At 35.2% G+C, this 21,599-nt stretch overlaps 3 protein-coding genes across 3 annotated transcripts; 1 reads left to right on the top strand and 2 right to left on the bottom strand.

Moving 5' to 3' along the window:
• Positions 1 to 586: 586 nt before the first annotated feature.
• On the bottom strand, positions 587 to 3,272 carry LOC132560616 (multifunctional methyltransferase subunit TRM112-like protein). Its single transcript, XM_060225280.1, has 4 exons — positions 3,179 to 3,272; positions 2,736 to 2,837; positions 2,061 to 2,153; positions 587 to 775 (listed from the first exon to the last, which is right to left on the bottom strand). Exons 1-4 carry the CDS (start codon positions 3,254 to 3,256, stop codon positions 674 to 676), a joined length of 375 nt encoding a protein of 124 aa, XP_060081263.1. The 5' UTR covers positions 3,257 to 3,272; the 3' UTR covers positions 587 to 673.
• A 1,967-nt stretch (positions 3,273 to 5,239) lies between these two features.
• LOC132560610 (DNA-directed RNA polymerase I subunit RPA12-like) lies at positions 5,240 to 8,015 on the bottom strand. Its single transcript, XM_060225274.1, has 4 exons — positions 7,797 to 8,015; positions 6,491 to 6,591; positions 5,797 to 5,906; positions 5,240 to 5,666 (listed from the first exon to the last, which is right to left on the bottom strand). The coding sequence occupies exons 1-4, from the start codon at positions 7,927 to 7,929 to the stop codon at positions 5,642 to 5,644; spliced, it is 369 nt and encodes a 122-aa protein (XP_060081257.1). The 5' UTR covers positions 7,930 to 8,015; the 3' UTR covers positions 5,240 to 5,641.
• A 293-nt stretch (positions 8,016 to 8,308) lies between these two features.
• LOC132560609 (multifunctional methyltransferase subunit TRM112-like protein) lies at positions 8,309 to 12,124 on the top strand. The gene is made up of 4 exons (XM_060225273.1): positions 8,309 to 8,402; positions 8,744 to 8,845; positions 9,428 to 9,520; positions 10,770 to 12,124. Exons 1-4 carry the CDS (start codon positions 8,325 to 8,327, stop codon positions 10,869 to 10,871), a joined length of 375 nt encoding a protein of 124 aa, XP_060081256.1. The 5' UTR covers positions 8,309 to 8,324; the 3' UTR covers positions 10,872 to 12,124.
• Positions 12,125 to 21,599: the final 9,475 nt, after the last annotated feature.

The raw sequence follows: 21,599 nt of genomic DNA, 5'->3' as shown, positions 1-21,599 counted from the left end.
TCATCTCACGGTCATTTTAGGCAAGTTTTAGCTGAATTTCACCAATGGAACTTGAGAAAAAAAGAAGTTTACAGTAGATATCGTTCAGGAAAACCATAACAGTGCAATCATGTTACAAAATGGCTGCCACATGTGAAAGTTTACAGCAGGCTAAAAAATACTGTGTTGGCTTCCTTTTCTTAACAATCCCACCAATTTTCAGTTCAACAGTGCCAGTGGAATTTGAGATAAATTTTTAAATGTAAGTCCAACTGACTCGAAAAACAAAGAAAATTTCAGGCAAGTTTGACTGAATGCAACAGGTGGAACATTAACTTGAGAAGAATTTCATAATGTGAAAAATTTATGCATAGCACACAATAGCTTCACGTCAGATGACCTAAATACCACACATAGATCATAGACAATATGAACTCAAAGATAGATGATGTTTGTTGAATGAAATCAAAGATAAATATCGGGTGAAAATGATTATCAGCTTAACATGATTTTCTTTATCAACTTACAAGCAGCAATTTCAAGAATAAGTTGAAATATGAACTGATGTTTTTGTTTGTTTTCTTTTAACAAATTTCTTTACAATTTGTGATGCCTGCAAAACAGATATAAATGTATTCTACATTTCCTAGATTGGTGAAATGATTTGTTGTGTGTAATTCATTCTGTCAAATATTCAAACTTCATCTTCGTTCAGTAACATGTTTGGAATTCCAGAACTGATTGGGAACTGACGGCCAGATTCTGGACATACTAGATTTCCTTCAATCACTTCAACCTGAAAAAGGAAGGACAAAAATATTTAAAAATTTAAAATATCTAGTAAAATGTATGGTAATAGTACAATGTCTGGCTGTAGGAAAAATGCTTTGTCTTACAGAAGGACAAAATCACAACATTTGGCTTTAGGACAAAATCACAGTGTGTTGGGACAAAATCATAATAGATGCCAAAAGCACAATATCACATTGTCTTAAAGAAGAACAAAATCAAAACAACTGGCCTTCAGATAAAATTATGACATCTAACAAAATAACAAAATTAGAATCTCTGGCAGTAGGTCGAACCACAATATCTTACAGAAGATCAAAATCACAATATGTGACTGTAGGACAAAAAAAAATCTGAGTTAAGAATGAAATTACTATGCCCAAATGTAGATAGTGGTTATAATGTCCTACTTGGATAAATCCCAATGTCTGACTGTAGAATAAATGTACATTGTCTGACCGTAAGACATTATAATGTGTGAATATAGGTTAAAATTGCAGTGGTTGATAGGCTGACAAAAAAAAAAATGTCTGACAGAAGAATAAAAGTAATAACAACATCAAATTCATTGAAGGACAAAATTTCAAGCTACAGAAGGGCAAAATTAAAATGTTCAAAAATGTAGGGCAAAATTACAGTGTACAAAACTGTAGGGCAAAATGAAAATGTTCAAAATTGTAGGGCAAAATTACAGTGTACAAAACTATAGGGCAAAATTACAGTGTACAAAACTGTAGGGCAAAATTAAAATGTTCAAAAATGTAGGGCAAAATTACAGTGTACAAAACTGTAGGGCAAAATTAAAATGTTCAAAAATGTAGGGCAAAATTACAGTGTACAAAACTGTAGGGCAAAATTACAGTGTACAAAACTGTAGGGCAAAATTACAGTGTTACAAAACTGTAGGGCAAAATTAAGATGTTCAAAAATGTAGGGCAAAATTACAGTGTACAAAACTGTAGGTCAAAATTAAAATGTTAAAAAATGTAGGGCAAAATTACAGTGTACAAAACTGTAGGGCAAAATTAAAATGTTCAAAAATGTAGGGCAAAATTACAGTGTACAAAACTGTAGGGCAAGGTTACAATGTACAAAACTGTAGGGCATAATTACGACGTCCAAAACTGTAGGGCAAAATTACAATGTACAAAATTGTAGGGCAAAATTGAAATGTTCAAAAAGGTAGGGTAAAAATACAATATAAAATATGGAAAGGATTTGAAATCTGTTGACAGTCAGCTCATATGATTTGGAAACCTGTACATGATTCTTATAAAGTCAGGGATCTATACCTGCATCATGACATGGTGCACTTTTTTAAGTAACTCCTCATCCTCTTCGTAATTCTCTTTGAGTGTCTCTGGCAAGCCCTCTCCATGGCCGACCTGCAAACAGATTATGCTCAGTCAACAACTTTCAAAATTTTTGGTTCATAGCTTAATCACAGGCACACAGCTATACAGTTTAGCTCGCTGAAGAAAAAAGTATGTGCATATATCTCTTATATATTCCTGCATACTATTTTCTATCAGCAAACTAACTGCCTAGTTTTATAAATATACACAAACTAAGTTGTATTTAATGTGTTTGTTTATAATAAGCCCACCCATACACCATCCACCCCTTTACATTTATATGTCAACTGCCTTAGGCTGTTGCAGGATAAATAGGGTAGTCAGTCTATAGACTTGTGATCAACTTCATCTTATCTCTGGTGGCAGGTACTGTTCGACATACACTAACTTACATCTATATATTTAAATGATCTTCTTTTAAAAACTGACTGAAATATTTGGTTGTAAACATGTTCATATGAGGTTATCAGTACGGAGAATTGTGCCATGATCAATATTAAAATGATAACCAGAATTTATCAATTATTTGTAATACTTTTACATGGAACCAATCTGTAGGTACAGACCTACACCTAATATAGATGTAGGACATATAAATATACATGTACTCACTGACTGTGCAGCTTGATGAAGGGCTGGCCAATCCATTTTCGGTAACATCCTTGTGATAAATTCTGGGTTGAAGTCAACTGTTTTTATCTCAATTTGACTGGCCTGTTGAGAATAAAACCATAATCAGAAATATTTACATGATTTGGGGGTTTTGTACTTAATTCTTACATCATGCACATGTTACATGAATTGCACACGTGACATCTTTTCTAATTAACTAGTAGTGCGATCAAAATGCATTTGTTCCTAACAATGAAGCAGAGCAATTTCGAAAGAAATATCACTGGAATACATTTAAAAAACTTCACTCGAGGCATCTGTTTATAACGTAAAAGTCAGTTGAACGTTCCAATACAGAAATACAGTGGGTAAATTAAAGACGTATTTAATTTAGTAATCGCACGTCCCCGTTGAAATGAACATTATGAGTATATTTTACTTACTACAATTTTCAATGGGTATCCATTCGTTGTGTTCTTTATTATGTTGGAAGTCAGCATATTATGAGTGATAAGCTTCATCTTGCTGTTTCTCACTTTACCATGTGGTGATGTAAACAGGAAGTACAATAGAAATTTAAGGATGACAGAAACAAGTGGAAAGCAATCCTATAATAAGCATATATATTTCATTAGGTTACAGTCCTATTAAAATGTGTAATTATAAACAATACAGTAAATAGATCATTAGGTAATTTTTCAGTTTAATCATCAAAAATATATTTTGACATCACGTAGGTGCTTTTCGTTTTAATCAAGGATTTTAATTGTCTGTCATAAAGTTATATCAACCAAGATGGCTGCGCCCTAAACTTGAAAGCCACGCACATGTGTATCATTGCAACATCAATCAGTTAAATATTATCCAAGAAAAAGAAACTATTTGAATCGCAATATTTTCCCAATTTGATTTGAAAATGTCCAGGAAAAAATCACATGTGTTCACTACAGATTTGGACTTTTGTCCCGACTGTGGATCTGTTCTGCCATTACCGACGTATGAACAATTCGTCGCATGCAAATCGTGTTCTTTCAAAATTGATGTTTATGGCAAGTATTTTAATTACAGATATACCCAGAAAATATTTTTGTGAGTTTAACTTGTTCGCGACCAGGACAAACGTAAGATACTGGATAGCCTGAACCTATTGGACTAATTGAACGTATATATATAAGTCTGGAAAGTGAGGGGTCCCAGGTTAAATGCCACAATTTTAATGGTGACACTGAAAGGAATGCATACCTTTATTACACTGATGCCGATGTAGGATATGAGGAGATATTGACAACACTATTATATTGAATTTGTTGTTGGTTTCATAATACTGTTGTTGTTAATCCATGAAAGGTTGAGGACAACTGCTCTCCTGAAATGGGAGTATGTTGTCCTGGTAAATATTAATCACAATATATCACTCAGGCAGAGAGAACTTCTCTAACAATGAGTTTGATTGGTTAAGACAAAGTCTAGAATGTCAGAGATCATGCGATTGATCCTTATTGGCATATTTGAATAAACAATTATCTTTAGATCTGTTCCTGAGGATTCTGTATAACAAAATGAATGGGAACTGCCACAGATATCAGTGCAAATGTTTGATTTACAAATGGTCTTTTATATTTTCAAACGGTGTTCCCACAATAAAGGTTTTCAGCAGTATTTGATACTTGTATTATATGATGTTACACACTGTCCTCTATCTGTTACATCCTCCCTAAGTTTTATGGTCTAGATGGCAAATTCTATATTCAATCCACATTTTTTTGTTTGATATTAAGCCATTCAGAAATTAAAGAGACTTCAAAAAGGGGGAAGGCGTCAACATCAGGTGTAAATAGGTGGGTCTTAAGTGGGGTACTTCACAATGAGTATGGAATCCTAAAGGTATACAGGACCATTAAACAAAAGGTGTATAGTATTTTAATCAATAAGTGCTACAAACTTTTGAAGAAACATGAAATGCATGAAGATTAAGGCACTTACCTCCCCTTGAGAATTGTTGATTGTCATAGTAAACAATCAAAAGTTCTCTATAGCAATTTTGTCCAGATGAAGCCTCTGTGATAGAGGCAAAACTATTAGACAGATAAAACAATCACCTTAGGTAACGCATGAGTATGTTGTGATTAATTTCCTCTTCTCATGAGAATTAGGAACTTCAGTGTATTTCTTTGTCACTTGAAGTCATGGAGATTGTCAGCACTTCCTTAATTATGTGTATATAATCACATATGTTAATTTTTTTACCCTTAAGAATTTGATGCTGTGAAAACCTGTTCACGAATTGTATTCAACACATCGGATAAAGCAGCTTTAAAAGCTCAGGAGGAGACTGGTGAGCTAACAGGGCCAACAGTAAGTACCTTATATCATGCTAAAAACACACTAAATCCCTACTATAATCTTACTCATATGGGGGTTTTATTCGGACAAATAACAAACAAATGCTGGTTCCTTGTCCAGTAATACATATACCCTGGGATTATTAATGGGGGGGGGGGGGGGGGGGGTAGTTATCTGTATCATTAATTATTTCAACTTATACACTTATTCTATCACACTAAATATACCATTTCCACTTGTATCACATTCCAATACCAGTTACAATTTTAATATTGTATCTTTAAGATGTTTCCTCTTCTTACCATCTTTTTCATTAAAACAGAAATGACAGATTGCTACACAATGTCCATTTATTAATAAAATATCTTAAAAAATTAACAATTTCTAAATAGTTAATTGAACAATGACATGTCTCTAATGTGAATTTAAAACTTGGGTATAACAAGTTCTGTATACTGTTCCGCGTGTATACTTTGGGTGACCGTTGTCCGAAATACATGTATGGGACAACGATGGACAGATGACGATTACACACTGCCGATACCAACTGCAATCCTTCAAACTCAGGAATATTCAATCTCCTGGAATCTGTAGAAAAAATGAATCAAGTGTAAATATTGATGGATAAGATGATGATACAGAGAGTAAAACAGAAAGAAACGTCCATTATCATCAGATTAATTATACGTATATATGTATAAATATCGAATAAACATACCTGCAATCAGGACAGGAAAAGAAGACTGTCTGTCCTTCATCAGCAGATCGTGTTTGTCTTGTGGTATACACCATTCCTTCATGCCCACATTTAGGACATTTTCTGTCAACCTGTTGGATAATTGTGGAATCTTAAGCATGTATGGCAATTTTCACAGATAAACTGTACCTAATTGAAATAACTATACATAACCAAACAGTTGAAGTTTGATCACCTGTCTGTTAATCTTGCTACACAAATATATTCGGTATTTTCTTCACATAACAGTGCACTTATTTTACAAAAGCTAATTCTGATCAAAATTCTCTAATTACATGTATGTACTTTGATGCAGCAAGTTTTTGAGTGGATCAAAAAAAGATAAGTGTAATTATCTTGCAATAAGCCCAGAATAAAACATGTAACCTTTCATCAAAGTCAGGGTTGACTTATTATAGGGCAATAAGCCCAGTGTACAGTACCAAACTTCTCATCAAAGTCAGGGTTGACTTATTATAGGGCAATAAGCCCAGTGTACAGAACCAAACTTCTCATCAAAGTCAGGGTTGACTTATTATAGGGCAATAAGCCCAGGGTATATGTATTACTGGACAAGGAACCAGCATTTGTTTGTTATTTGTCCGAATAAAACCCCCATATGAGTAAGATTATAGTAGGGATTTAGTGTGTTTTTAGCATGATATAAGGTACTTACTGTTGGCCCTGTTAGCTCACCAGTCTCCTCCTGAGCTTTTAAAGCTGCTTTATCCGATGTGTTGAATACAATTCGTGAACAGGTTTTCACAGCATCAAATTCTTAAGGGTAAAAAAATTAACATATGTGATTATATACACATAATTAAGGAAGTGCTGACAATCTCCATGACTTCAAGTGACAAAGAAATACACTGAAGTTCCTAATTCTCATGAGAAGAGGAAATTAATCACAACATACTCATGCGTTACCTAAGGTGATTGTTTTATCTGTCTAATAGTTTTGCCTCTATCACAGAGGCTTCATCTGGACAAAATTGCTATAGAGAACTTTTGATTGTTTACTATGACAATCAACAATTCTCAAGGGGAGGTAAGTGCCTTAATCTTCATGCATTTCATGTTTCTTCAAAAGTTTGTAGCACTTATTGATTAAAATACTATACACCTTTTGTTTAATGGTCCTGTATACCTTTAGGATTCCATACTCATTGTGAAGTACCCCACTTAAGACCCACCTATTTACACCTGATGTTGACGCCTTCCCCCTTTTTGAAGTCTCTTTAATTTCTGAATGGCTTAATATCAAACAAAAAAATGTGGATTGAATATAGAATTTGCCATCTAGACCATAAAACTTAGGGAGGATGTAACAGATAGAGGACAGTGTGTAACATCATATAATACAAGTATCAAATACTGCTGAAAACCTTTATTGTGGGAACACCGTTTGAAAATATAAAAGACCATTTGTAAATCAAACATTTGCACTGATATCTGTGGCAGTTCCCATTCATTTTGTTATACAGAATCCTCAGGAACAGATCTAAAGATAATTGTTTATTCAAATATGCCAATAAGGATCAATCGCATGATCTCTGACATTCTAGACTTTGTCTTAACCAATCAAACTCATTGTTAGAGAAGTTCTCTCTGCCTGAGTGATATATTGTGATTAATATTTACCAGGACAACATACTCCCATTTCAGGAGAGCAGTTGTCCTCAACCTTTCATGGATTAACAACAACAGTATTATGAAACCAACAACAAATTCAATATAATAGTGTTGTCAATATCTCCTCATATCCTACATCGGCATCAGTGTAATAAAGGTATGCATTCCTTTCAGTGTCACCATTAAAATTGTGGCATTTAACCTGGGACCCCTCACTTTCCAGACTTATATATATACGTTCAATTAGTCCAATAGGTTCAGGCTATCCAGTATCTTACGTTTGTCCTGGTCGCGAACAAGTTAAACTCACAAAAATATTTTCTGGGTATATCTGTAATTAAAATACTTGCCATAAACATCAATTTTGAAAGAACACGATTTGCATGCGACGAATTGTTCATACGTCGGTAATGGCAGAACAGATCCACAGTCGGGACAAAAGTCCAAATCTGTAGTGAACACATGTGATTTTTTCCTGGACATTTTCAAATCAAATTGGGAAAATATTGCGATTCAAATAGTTTCTTTTTCTTGGATAATATTTAACTGATTGATGTTGCAATGATACACATGTGCGTGGCTTTCAAGTTTAGGGCGCAGCCATCTTGGTTGATATAACTTTATGACAGACAATTAAAATCCTTGATTAAAACGAAAAGCACCTACGTGATGTCAAAATATATTTTTGATGATTAAACTGAAAAATTACCTAATGATCTATTTACTGTATTGTTTATAATTACACATTTTAATAGGACTGTAACCTAATGAAATATATATGCTTATTATAGGATTGCTTTCCACTTGTTTCTGTCATCCTTAAATTTCTATTGTACTTCCTGTTTACATCACCACATGGTAAAGTGAGAAACAGCAAGATGAAGCTTATCACTCATAATATGCTGACTTCCAACATAATAAAGAACACAACGAATGGATACCCATTGAAAATTGTAGTAAGTAAAATATACTCATAATGTTCATTTCAACGGGGACGTGCGATTACTAAATTAAATACGTCTTTAATTTACCCACTGTATTTCTGTATTGGAACGTTCAACTGACTTTTACGTTATAAACAGATGCCTCGAGTGAAGTTTTTTAAATGTATTCCAGTGATATTTCTTTCGAAATTGCTCTGCTTCATTGTTAGGAACAAATGCATTTTGATCGCACTACTAGTTAATTAGAAAAGATGTCACGTGTGCAATTCATGTAACATGTGCATGATGTAAGAATTAAGTACAAAACCCCCAAATCATGTAAATATTTCTGATTATGGTTTTATTCTCAACAGGCCAGTCAAATTGAGATAAAAACAGTTGACTTCAACCCAGAATTTATCACAAGGATGTTACCGAAAATGGATTGGCCAGCCCTTCATCAAGCTGCACAGTCAGTGAGTACATGTATATTTATATGTCCTACATCTATATTAGGTGTAGGTCTGTACCTACAGATTGGTTCCATGTAAAAGTATTACAAATAATTGATAAATTCTGGTTATCATTTTAATATTGATCATGGCACAATTCTCCGTACTGATAACCTCATATGAACATGTTTACAACCAAATATTTCAGTCAGTTTTTAAAAGAAGATCATTTAAATATATAGATGTAAGTTAGTGTATGTCGAACAGTACCTGCCACCAGAGATAAGATGAAGTTGATCACAAGTCTATAGACTGACTACCCTATTTATCCTGCAACAGCCTAAGGCAGTTGACATATAAATGTAAAGGGGTGGATGGTGTATGGGTGGGCTTATTATAAACAAACACATTAAATACAACTTAGTTTGTGTATATTTATAAAACTAGGCAGTTAGTTTGCTGATAGAAAATAGTATGCAGGAATATATAAGAGATATATGCACATACTTTTTTCTTCAGCGAGCTAAACTGTATAGCTGTGTGCCTGTGATTAAGCTATGAACCAAAAATTTTGAAAGTTGTTGACTGAGCATAATCTGTTTGCAGGTCGGCCATGGAGAGGGCTTGCCAGAGACACTCAAAGAGAATTACGAAGAGGATGAGGAGTTACTTAAAAAAGTGCACCATGTCATGATGCAGGTATAGATCCCTGACTTTATAAGAATCATGTACAGGTTTCCAAATCATATGAGCTGACTGTCAACAGATTTCACATATTTTATATTGTATTTTATACCCTACCTTTTTGAACATTTCAATTTTGCCCTACAATTTTGTACATTGTAATTTTGCCCTACAGTTTTGGACGTCGTAATTATGCCCTACAGTTTTGTACATTGTAACCTTGCCCTACAGTTTTGTACACTGTAATTTTGCCCTACATTTTTGAACATTTTAATTTTGCCCTACAGTTTTGTACACTGTAATTTTGCCCTACATTTTTTAACATTTTAATTTTGACCTACAGTTTTGTACACTGTAATTTTGCCCTACATTTTTGAACATCTTAATTTTGCCCTACAGTTTTGTAACACTGTAATTTTGCCCTACAGTTTTGTACACTGTAATTTTGCCCTACAGTTTTTTACACTGTAATTTTGCCCTACATTTTTGAACATTTTAATTTTGCCCTACAGTTTTGTACACTGTAATTTTGCCCTACATTTTTGAACATTTTAATTTTGCCCTACAGTTTTGTACACTGTAATTTTGCCCTACAATTTTGAACATTTTCATTTTGCCCTACAGTTTTGTACACTGTAATTTTGCCCTACATTTTTGAACATTTTAATTTTGCCCTTCTGTAGCTTGAAATTTTGTCCTTCAATGAATTTGATGTTGTTATTACTTTTATTCTTCTGTCAGACATTTTTTTTTTTGTCAGCCTATCAACCACTGCAATTTTAACCTATATTCACACATTATAATGTCTTACGGTCAGACAATGTACATTTATTCTACAGTCAGACATTGGGATTTATCCAAGTAGGACATTATAACCACAATCTACATTCGGGCATAGTAATTTCATTCTTAACTCAGATTTTTTTTTGTCCTACAGTCACATATTGTGATTTTGATCTTCTGTAAGATATTGTGGTTCGACCTACTGCCAGAGATTCTAATTTTGTTATTTTGTTAGATGTCATAATTTTATCTGAAGGCCAGTTGTTTTGATTTTGTTCTTCTTTAAGACAATGTGATATTGTGCTTTTGGCATCTATTATGATTTTGTCCCAACACACTGTGATTTTGTCCTAAAGCCAAATGTTGTGATTTTGTCCTTCTGTAAGACAAAGCATTTTTCCTACAGCCAGACATTGTACTATTACCATACATTTTACTAGATATTTTAAATTTTTAAATATTTTTGTCCTTCCTTTTTCAGGTTGAAGTGATTGAAGGAAATCTAGTATGTCCAGAATCTGGCCGTCAGTTCCCAATCAGTTCTGGAATTCCAAACATGTTACTGAACGAAGATGAAGTTTGAATATTTGACAGAATGAATTACACACAACAAATCATTTCACCAATCTAGGAAATGTAGAATACATTTATATCTGTTTTGCAGGCATCACAAATTGTGAAATCAAGTCTACTGGTATCTCAAGTATCCAACTTTTACCAATACATTTATTATGTATCATTGGTAACTTAAACTCTGTATGTCAACACAGTCTGATACTTAATATGTCATTGTTTACTGATACATTGTATGTCAATGTTTACTGTTACATTGTATGTCAGTGTTTACTGATACATTGTATGTCAGTGTTTACTGTATGTCAGTGTTTACTGATACATTGTATGTAACAGATTACTGTTACATTGTATGTCAGTGTTTACTGATACATTGTATGTAACAGTTTACTGATACATTGTATGTCAGTTTTAATGATACATTGTATGTCAGTGTTTACTGATACATTGTTTGTCTGTGTTTACAGATATATTGTATATCAATGTCTACTGTGTGTCAATGTTTACTGATACATTGTATGTCAGTGTTTACTGATACATTGTATGTAACAGTTTACTGATACATTGTATGTCAGTGTTTACTGATACATTGTATGTCAGTGTTTACTGATACATTGTATGTCAGTGTTTACTGATACATTGTATGTCAGTGTTTACTGATACATTGTATGTAACAGTTTACTGATACATTGTATGTCAGTGTTTACTGATACATTGTATGTAACAGTTTACTGATACATTGTATGTCAGTGTTTACTGATACATTGTATGTCAGTGTTTACTGATACATTGTACGTCAGTGTTTACTGATACATAGTACGTCAGTGTTTACTGATACATTGTACGTCAGTGTTTACTGATACATTGTACGTCAGTGTTTACTGATACATTGTACGTCAGTGTTTACTGATACATTGTATGTCAGTGTTTACTGATACATTGTATGTCAGTGTTTACTGATACATTGTATGTCAGTGTTTACTGATACATTGTATGTAACAGTTTACCAGTACTTTTTGTAACAAAATTTGTTGGTACATTGTATGTTGATGCAAACATATTTTTGTGAAAGCACACTGGCATATAAATTGTACACTATACATGATTATGTACATTGGAAGTGGATGATGTTTACTACTGTAGATAGTGAGGTGACTCCACAAATCAATGTACTACTGTGTGAATGGTGAGTGGGAGTATTGTTGTTAGAATGTATCTTATGAATGTATAATAAAATGTGGAATAAAACTTTCAGGTTGATAATTATTCTGTTGTTTTATTAGAGGACTGCAATCAAGTTGATTTTTCTCAGAATCCAGAGGACCAATATTTTTTTCTTCTAGTCATTATGATACTGATGCACTGTGATATGTTTATAAATAGTTAGCCTTCTCAATGGATCAGAAAGAAGTTCAAATCTAAGGTCAATATTTTGGCTTGCTGATCAGGGTCATTGTTTGGGTCAGACATATAATTACTGTAGAAGGACCTTATGTCAGAATTACACATACAGTGTCACATGTCAGAATCACACCTACAGCGTCACAGACTTTTCTTATGTCAGAGTCACACCTACAGTGTCACAGCCTTTTCTTATGTCAGAGTCACACCTACGGTGTCAGCCTTTTCTTATGTCAGAATCACACCTACAGTGTCACAGACTTTTCTTATGTCAGAGTCACACCTACAGTGTCACAGCCTTTTCTTATGTCAGAGTCACACCTACAGTGTCAGCCTTTTCTTATGTCAGAGTCACACCTGTAGTGACACAGACTTTTCTTATGTCAGAGTCACACCTACAGTGTCACAGCCTTTTCTTATGTCAGAGTTACACCTACAGTGTCACAGCCTTTTCTTATGTCAGAGTCACACCTACAGTGTCACAGCCTTTTCTTATGTCAGAGTCACACCTACAATGTCACAGACTTTTCTTAGGTCAGAGTCACACCTACAGTGTCAGCCTTTTCTTATGTCAGAGTTACACCTACAGTGTCACAGCCTTTTCTTATGTCAGAGTCACACCTACAGTGTCACAGCCTTTTCTTATGTCTGAGTCACACCTACAATGTCACAGACTTTTCTTAGGTCAGAGTCACACCTACAGCGTCAGCCTTTTCTTATGTCAGAGTCACACCTACAGTGTCACAGCCTTTTCTTATGTCAGAGTCACACCTGTAGTGACACAGACTTTTCTTATGTCAGAGTCACACCTACAGTGTCACAACCTTTTCTTAGGTCAGAGTCACACCTACAGTGTCAGCCTTTTCTTATGTTAGAGTCACACCTTCAGTGTCACAGCCTTTTCTTATGTCAGAGTCACACCTACAATGTCACAGACTTTTCTTAGGTCAGAGTCACACCTACAGTTCAGCCTCTTATGTCAGAGTCACACCTACAGTGTCACAGCCTTTTCTTATGTCAGAGTCACACCTACAGTGTCACAGCCTTTTCTTATGTCAGAGTCACACCTACAGTGTCAGCATTTTCTTATGTCAGAGTCACATCTACAGTGTCATAGCCTTTTCTTATGTCAGAGTCACACCTACAGTGTCACAGCCTTTTCTTATGTCAGAGTCACACCTACAGTGTCACAGCCTTTTCTTATGTCAGAGTCACATCTACAGTGTCACAGCCTTTTCTTATGTCAGAGTCACACCTGTATTGACTAGTGATCCATCTAGATTTATTTTCTTGTATCTTTCTGTGATTTATTGCTGAAATCAATAAGTCCCACATTGTAAAATTTAAGTATTGGAATGATATTTTTCTAATGTCTGAGTTACGCCTTCAGTGGCAGGGCCTTTTTCTAGTTTATGTTAGCGTTATACATCTAGTGTCTGGATTTTCCCTAACCTGTCAGAGTGTCACTTACAGAGACATGACCTTCAACAAGAAATGGATATACCAGTAGTCATGTACTTAGCCTGTTTATAAGCCATCCAAGCCAGGAGGAAACATCAAATTGCTGTAGCAGGCTTATTAAAAGGAAGTTAAAGAAAGAAGCGACCCCATCATATATACATACAGCTTTAGACTCGATAGACAGACATCGATGATAGCTACTGACTGGCAAAGGATTTTTCCAGCCATACACATCAACTGGTCTGTAACCCGACGGTGCACATCAACTGGTCTTTAACCCAACGGTACACATCAACTGGTCTGTAACAAAAACAGAACACATCAACTGGTCTGTAACCCTACGGTACACATCAACTGGTCTGTAACCCAACGGTACACATGAACTGGTCTGTAACCCGACGGCACACATCAACTGGTCTGTAACCCTACGGTACACATCAACTGGTCTGTAACCCAACGGTACACATCAACTGGTCTGTAACAAAAACAGTACACATCAACTGGTCTGTAACCCGACGGTACACATCAACTGGTCTGTAACCTGACGGTACACATCAACTGGTCTGTAACCCGATGGTACACAAAATAACTGGTCTGTAACCCAACGGTACACATCAACTGGTCTGTAACCCAACGGTACACATCAACTGGTCTGTAACCCAACGGTACACATCAACTGGTCTGTAACCCTACGGTACACATCAACTGGTCTGTAACCCGACGGTACACATCAACTGGTCTGTAACCGTACGGTACACAAAATAACTGGTCTGTAACCCGACGGTACACATCAACTGGTCTGTAACCTGACGGTACACATCAACTGGTCTGTAACCTGACGGTACACATCAACTGGTCTGTAACCGCACGGTACACAAAATAACTGGTCTGTAACCCGACGGTACACATCAACTGGTCTGTAACCCAACGGTACACATCAACTGGTCTGTAACCTGACGGTACACATCAACTGGTCTGTAACCTGACGGTACACATCAACTGGCCAGTAAGCCATGTTTATTCAAATGTGGTTTTAATGCAAATTTGATTATTTATTGAGACTGGAGCCAGACAATAGACAGATTTGTAACCTTCTAGACAAATAACCAAGATTAATTGTAAGACAGGTCCAATAACAAAACAACGACACCGGTGATTCTTACCGTTTGACCTGAAATACTATTTAGTCATGGTATTGATTTGTTCGGTAAATGAAATTGCGATGATGAGCAACAGACCCAAGACTATTAAATCAACTTCGACATGTAAACACCAAAGCTTGAGGAAATAGATATGTACAGTAACTACCCAAAAGTGGATTTGTCCGGGATTCCCTGCCAGGCAGCCATCGAGAAGCAGGCCTTGTGTATCTTTCTAGAAATCTTGATTTATTTTACTTTGTCCTTTTTCAAAGGTTTCTGTATAAATTTCTACATCGTTGATTGAACTTGAGTAAAGCTGATGGGTTGTTCATTTGCCCGCAAAGAGGACGGAATGCATTAGCTGTTTACCTCGATCTTTTCCGTCAACGAAATCAACAGTGATGGTTCTGCACCAAGCTGTACATGTATGTTAAACGTGTTGATATCCATTTTCCTAGACATAATCCGTTTGTTTATCGATCCATGGTTTCAAAAGAACATTTGCATATTGATATTTTATCCTCAGATGAATGCTGAAAATCTGCTGACTCGTCAACATCTGTTACACTGTATTAATTGATAAATGTGTCTTTTTAATATTAAAACTTGTTACAATGTATTAACCGCTAAATGTATCTTTTTAATATGAAAACTTGTTACAATGTATTAACCGCTAAATGTGTCTCTGTAATATTAAAACTTGTTACAATGTATTAACCGCTAAATGTATCTTTTTAATATGAAAACTTGTTACAATGTATTAACAGCTAAATGTATCTTTTTAATATTAAAACTTGTTACAATGTATTAACCGCTAAATGTATCTTTTTAATATTAAAACTTGATACAATGTATTTAACATATGAGTTAGTCTATTGCTACTTGATGATATCTTGGCGTATTCCTATCTTTATAACGTAGCTGGACATAATTTGTTTATTTAATTGTTTGAAATTGAAATAACAAGAAAATATCAACATGACAACACAATCACAATCCAAACTCTAATTCAATAAATCTGGGGAGAAATATGAACAAAAGAAAATTCAAGGAGAAAAGTCCATGTGTTACAGAAGAGTGAGCGTTATCTACTTCATTGATGAAATCCGTCATGTAAATCTAGGTCAATCCAAGCAAGTTATGTCACGTTCTCAAATGAGAAAATGCTTTTTATTTGAACAATTCATTAAACCGTGTTGCACATTGTATGTGTTCTTTATTGCACTATGAAGAAACTTTCAGAAAGACTGGTGTCATTGTCAATGGATGTAGATCGACCCGGAAAGTTATACCCCTGGACGTCTTTGTAATGTCACCCGTTCTGGCCGAGTTATTCTCGTGTAAGTGGCTAGTAGATTAATTAGAAATTAACATATATTTTCTAATCAATTTAGTCCTGCTCTTTTTCTCTCCTTTACATATCTTTGCAACATTTCGTACAAGATCGCTACAACAAACCTAGGTTAATTATAGTAAGATTGACACCCGGGGATTTACCGTATATCTGTTTTCCATAAAGATGTTATTATTATATTTAGAACTGTTATGTGGAAAGTATATGAATAAATAAATGACAGACATCACTTAACACCCGTGAATGACATTTTCCTTCAAATCTTCAGTAAGGAAATAGTATACTCATCAATCAGTTGTGACCACAAGATGACAGTTCATGTCAATGTTGTACTCCAAAGCTGAGAATTTTAGAGGTATGTCTGTACCGACAGGTGTAAAAACAGTTCAAGTTAACAGCTATGTGTATAGTGGAGTATGGGACACGACGTTACTTGTATTGCTTACTAGTATATCTTTTTACAACATTTTTTTATCTGTAGCTCCACATCAAGACACCATTCATAAAATTGCTCTTATAGTGTGGAAATGAGAAAAGAAGAGGAATTTGCATTTGTTGCAACGATACAAAGCCAACCATAATGATTATTCCTACAGAAAATGGTCCAAATGTTGATCGACAGGTTTCGTGATCAAACTAACTGGTGAAATCTCCAAATGTCTTTTAGAATACTACAGGGCTCAGTAGCAGTTCTGCTATATAGTTGTAACATTGATTTGCCAATCAGAACTGATCACGAGACAGTTAAAGTATTCTGAAAGTGCCAGACATCGATCACATGCAGGAAGGAAACTCTGCTGGTGTCCACTGCTCGTGGATCTTAGTCTTCAACTGTAATCCTCTAGTCATCGAGGTTTGCTATCACTCTGTTGGTGGACTCTTGTCCTTGATATTTGCTATCACCCTGTTGGTGGACTGTGGTCCTCGAGATTTGCTATCAGTCTGTTGGTGGACTGTAGTCCGCGGGATTTGCTATCACCCTGTTGGTGGACTTTGGTCCTCGAGGTTTGCTATCACCCTGTTGGTGGACTTTGGTCCTCAAGGATTGCTATCACCCTGTTGGTGGACTTTGGTCCTCGAGGTTTGCTATCACCCTGTTGGTGGACTGTGGTCCTCGGTATTTGCTATCACCCTGTTTGTTGAATCTAGTCCTCGAGTTTTGCTATCACCCTGTTGGTGGACTGTGGTCCTCGAGGTTCGCTATCACTCTGTTGGTGGACTTTGATCCTCGAGGTTCGCTATCACCCTGTTGGTGGAATCTAGTTCTCGAGTTTTGCTATCACCCTGTTGGTGGAATCTAGTCCTCGGGATTTGCTATCACGAAGTTGGTGGACTGTGGTCCTCGATATTTGCTATCAGCCTGTTTGTGGACTGTGGTCCTCGAGATTTGCTATCAGCCTGTTGGTGGACTGTGGTCCTCGGGATTTGCTATCACCCTGTTGGTGGATTCTACTTCTCGAGATTTGCTTTATCCCTTTAGGTGGACTATAGTAACTGTGGTTTGCTGTAATCCTGTCAGTGGGCTCTAGTCCTCGAGGATTCCAAAAATTCTGTAGGTGGACTCTTGTCTCTGAGATTTCGGAAACCCTTCATGTCACGTTTTAATTCATCCGAGTAGTGGCACGGTTTAATATATACACATGGCTATTACCATCCAATACTGAAAATCACGGAATGATCACCTTTCCCCAATATTATATTTGAACATTCGTGTAGGCCAAATTGAATTTCCCTGACTCGTCGTCTAAATTTTCTTACTTCAGTTGTTGAAACATCTGTTTGATACTGTTTATTTCATTGTTTAGCAATTAATACTGTTATTATTATCATTTTCAGCTGAAAGGCGCTTTGTTGTCTGCGGGTTTTTGTGCAAATCACGTCTAGTCATTATAACGAATACAATATTTCATTAGTGTACATGATGACCATCCTAAGGATATGTTTTTCCGTATGTGACTTCATCCTGGATGTGGAATTTTGACTATGCAGGTCAAGGTGTATGTAAACAGCTTTAACAAGTTCTTTACGTTTTGTAAACTGCTGTAGAAATAATATTAGATGTCCAAACTGCTGCCGTTTGTATTTCACAAGGTAAGATAAACCAAGAGTGGAAAATCCTGATGAAAACAGCATCAATTGATGTCCAACTGTTGTTGTTTGTAAGATGAAATTGAAGTAGAGTTTCCTGATAAGTTTTTTGCGTACAGATTCAAATAGTTTATGTACTTTTATATTAATTTTGATGAATTGTCTGATAAAAAATTTAACGTCAAATTGATAGAAACGTCTCTTTCACAGATACATTTACACGTGTCACAGCTTTGGTTATCGATCCTCGTTTTTCCAACTATACCAACATCAGCCCAAGTGATTAGATTGTGAATGAATAGGATTGCTGCTGGAGATCAGATTGACAGAATAGACAGATTGATAGAATAGCTTGGTGTTGGTTTATGGGTGGTTGGATTAACGAGGATTTTGATTTTGTTTTCAAAAGTATGATACTGTGTATCATGCTAGATTCTACGGAACAGGAAGTACACAAAGGAAGTCCAAAGAAAAAAAGGCGAGCATGGAAGCTTAAGTGGTAAGTTTTAATATCACAGAAAACATATAATAGAATGTAAGACATTGATTGGACGAGCGTAAAATACCAAGATAAAAGAGTAAAGAATTGTTGTCCGGTACAAAGACTGGACATCAATCATTGTCCGGTACAGTGACTGGACATCACGTCTGTAGAGCTAAAATCGTGTAATGCATAGCCAGTGATCCCGTCGTATTCAAATAGTGAAAAAATAAAACCCCAGTGACCACCATATCTATCTGGCGATACCGACCACCTCCAAACAAGACTTCAGAATCACAAGCATTTAGACATAATTACAACGAAGGTAATTGACCTTGACTCATATCAGTATCTTGTAGGGTTTTTTACCTTGAGTACACTAGGAAATGTTGAACATATATGGTTAGGATATGCATATAACATGTTACATGCATTGCTTTTAAACACAATGTGTCGAAATGCCTTATGTACATTTTGTATACGCTCAAAATCTTATTGACAATTATTGTGAACGTCAGATTTTAATTTATGAGGAGGACATATAACTAAAAAGGCAGGCTTAACTAAGGCATACAGATGATATTCGTTGGTCTTGATACAAGAAAAAAATTATATCATTATATATATAGATAAATTTGTGTATACTATTTGTATAAAGAACAACACAGCCATACAATACAAACACTCATCCACTCATACGCACACATATTGTTTTTTTTTTGTGTCAGAATCCTACATCATACCAACGTATCGATAATTACTACTGTATCACAGAAACCCGGAGGTGCACTGACCAATTGGTTAAGGACTGGGAAGACAGGTATTCTATCCCATATATCATGTCAAAAATGAACGTATTTATCGTTAGATCTGTGATTGCCGTTGACATCTATCCACAGGTACATCCCTGACGTACTATTGGTACAACTTGTCAGAGTTTCATGGTTTTGAACCTGGACGGAATACCTCCCCTATATATACATTATACACAATCCATATTCATAACATAATTTCTACTTAACACAGGTTTCCGAAGTTAAAATTAGATTAATTAATTTTCTAAGCTTAGTTTACCATTGGACAAAAAAAAATCTATTCTACTTTATAGATAAATAAAGGGAGTTTGCGCTTGTTGACAACATTTTCGTTTAAACATGGATGATCATAAGCAACAGACATGCTCATTCATTTTAATATTGTTTGTTTTGATTTAGGCTCATTTTCATATATCACACCTGAATTGTCTATCATATCAATAAAATGCAAGATGAAAGCCTCCTTGTTATCGATCGGACATACTACAAGGACGAGAAAATGGAGACAGATGCTGAAACAGAAACATTACACAAGTCACAAGTACTGTCATAGTTATAGAGATCCTGTTTAAATTTCATCTTTTGAAGATGATGCATGGAATCAGTATATCATATTTACCACGGTATTATCAATTCTACATCAGAAGATACGCTTATTAGAGATGGCAGATGATCGCTCAATAGCTTGGAGGTCACCGGAGTTCCACATATATATGTACGTATAAGTTCTATGCACTATGTTATAATGTATATACAAAAAATTCAACATGTTATAACAATATTGTAAAAAATTAATAAAAATGCCCTATACGGGGTGTTATAACGATATATTCTATGCCGCGTCATGTAGTTACAACCTTTTAAGTAAAAGTTTACATATCAAAAGTAACAACAATAATTGATATTGCTGTAAATACATACCACAACTAAATATACGGAGTATTAATATTCCCAGCGAACACTCTTTTGTTCTTATCATTCAACCACATATTCATAGAACTATGAACTGATCTGACTATATATATATATTAAACACTTGCTCCATGTTGATCATGAGGAGGACACTTATTACATAATGTGATGTGGATGTATCGACACGCTAGCACACGGAATATAATACCGATCAGTAGGCAATAGATTCATGGCAGACAAAGTGGGAGAAGGTGCTTTATAAAGTAAAAAAAGAAACGTAAAAGGCTAAACGAAATATAAAGAAGAAATAAGCTTAACTGTGGGATAAAAACAACATTGACTCAAGAAACACATTACAACGTTTATGTTGTTTGCTAAAGAGAAGGAATACATCATCGACCACTTTCATTTTGTATAATTTCATCCTGGAAAAAGTCTGTTCTTTTGATTCGAGCGTCACGTTCATCTCAAACAGATGATGGTTTTATTCAGTTGCGCTAAACGTTTATATGACATGGAGGTTTTAGTGTTTAGTTGTCCGTAGTGCAAAATGGGCTACGTATATTTGTCTCAAGAATTTGTAATTATCTATTATACCCAAATGATTCTCTTCTTAATTTGAGTCAGTGTTCGTAACGTTTAGATTATTGTCTTTTTATACTTCAACTCATTGAAATGCATTTCTGTTCAAACTCATTCATACCATTCGTATTTAGTCAAGTGTAGTTATATACGATAATCTTCAATTGCCATTTTTAAAGTTTATATTTGTGCGAGTCATTCTTTGATGCGTCAACCTTGATTTTAGTATCATCAGCATCCAAGATATGAGTTGTATGGACGGATGTAATGTTTCAATCTCCAAAATCGAAGATTAAAACAACCGAAGAGGTCGAAGTGAGATTGGAAAAGATGTATTTTCCAGCTGCTGTTATACTTAAGTCGGCATATCCATGCCTGTTAAACATATTTATACAATAGACAATCGATTGCGATGCTTTATTGCTACCATTTAATTATGATATAATACTCTAATTTGACATTATATTAATAAATTATATCAATAAATGACGTTATCTGTTAT

Source organism: Ylistrum balloti, unplaced genomic scaffold, assembly GCF_031769215.1.
Source record: "Ylistrum balloti isolate Yb309-2 unplaced genomic scaffold, AGI_CSIRO_Ybal_v1 Utg371086, whole genome shotgun sequence".
NCBI lineage: Eukaryota > Metazoa > Mollusca > Bivalvia > Pectinida > Pectinidae > Ylistrum > Ylistrum balloti.
Note: the sequence above shows the minus strand (reverse complement) of the source record. Positions and strands in the feature narration are given on the sequence as shown.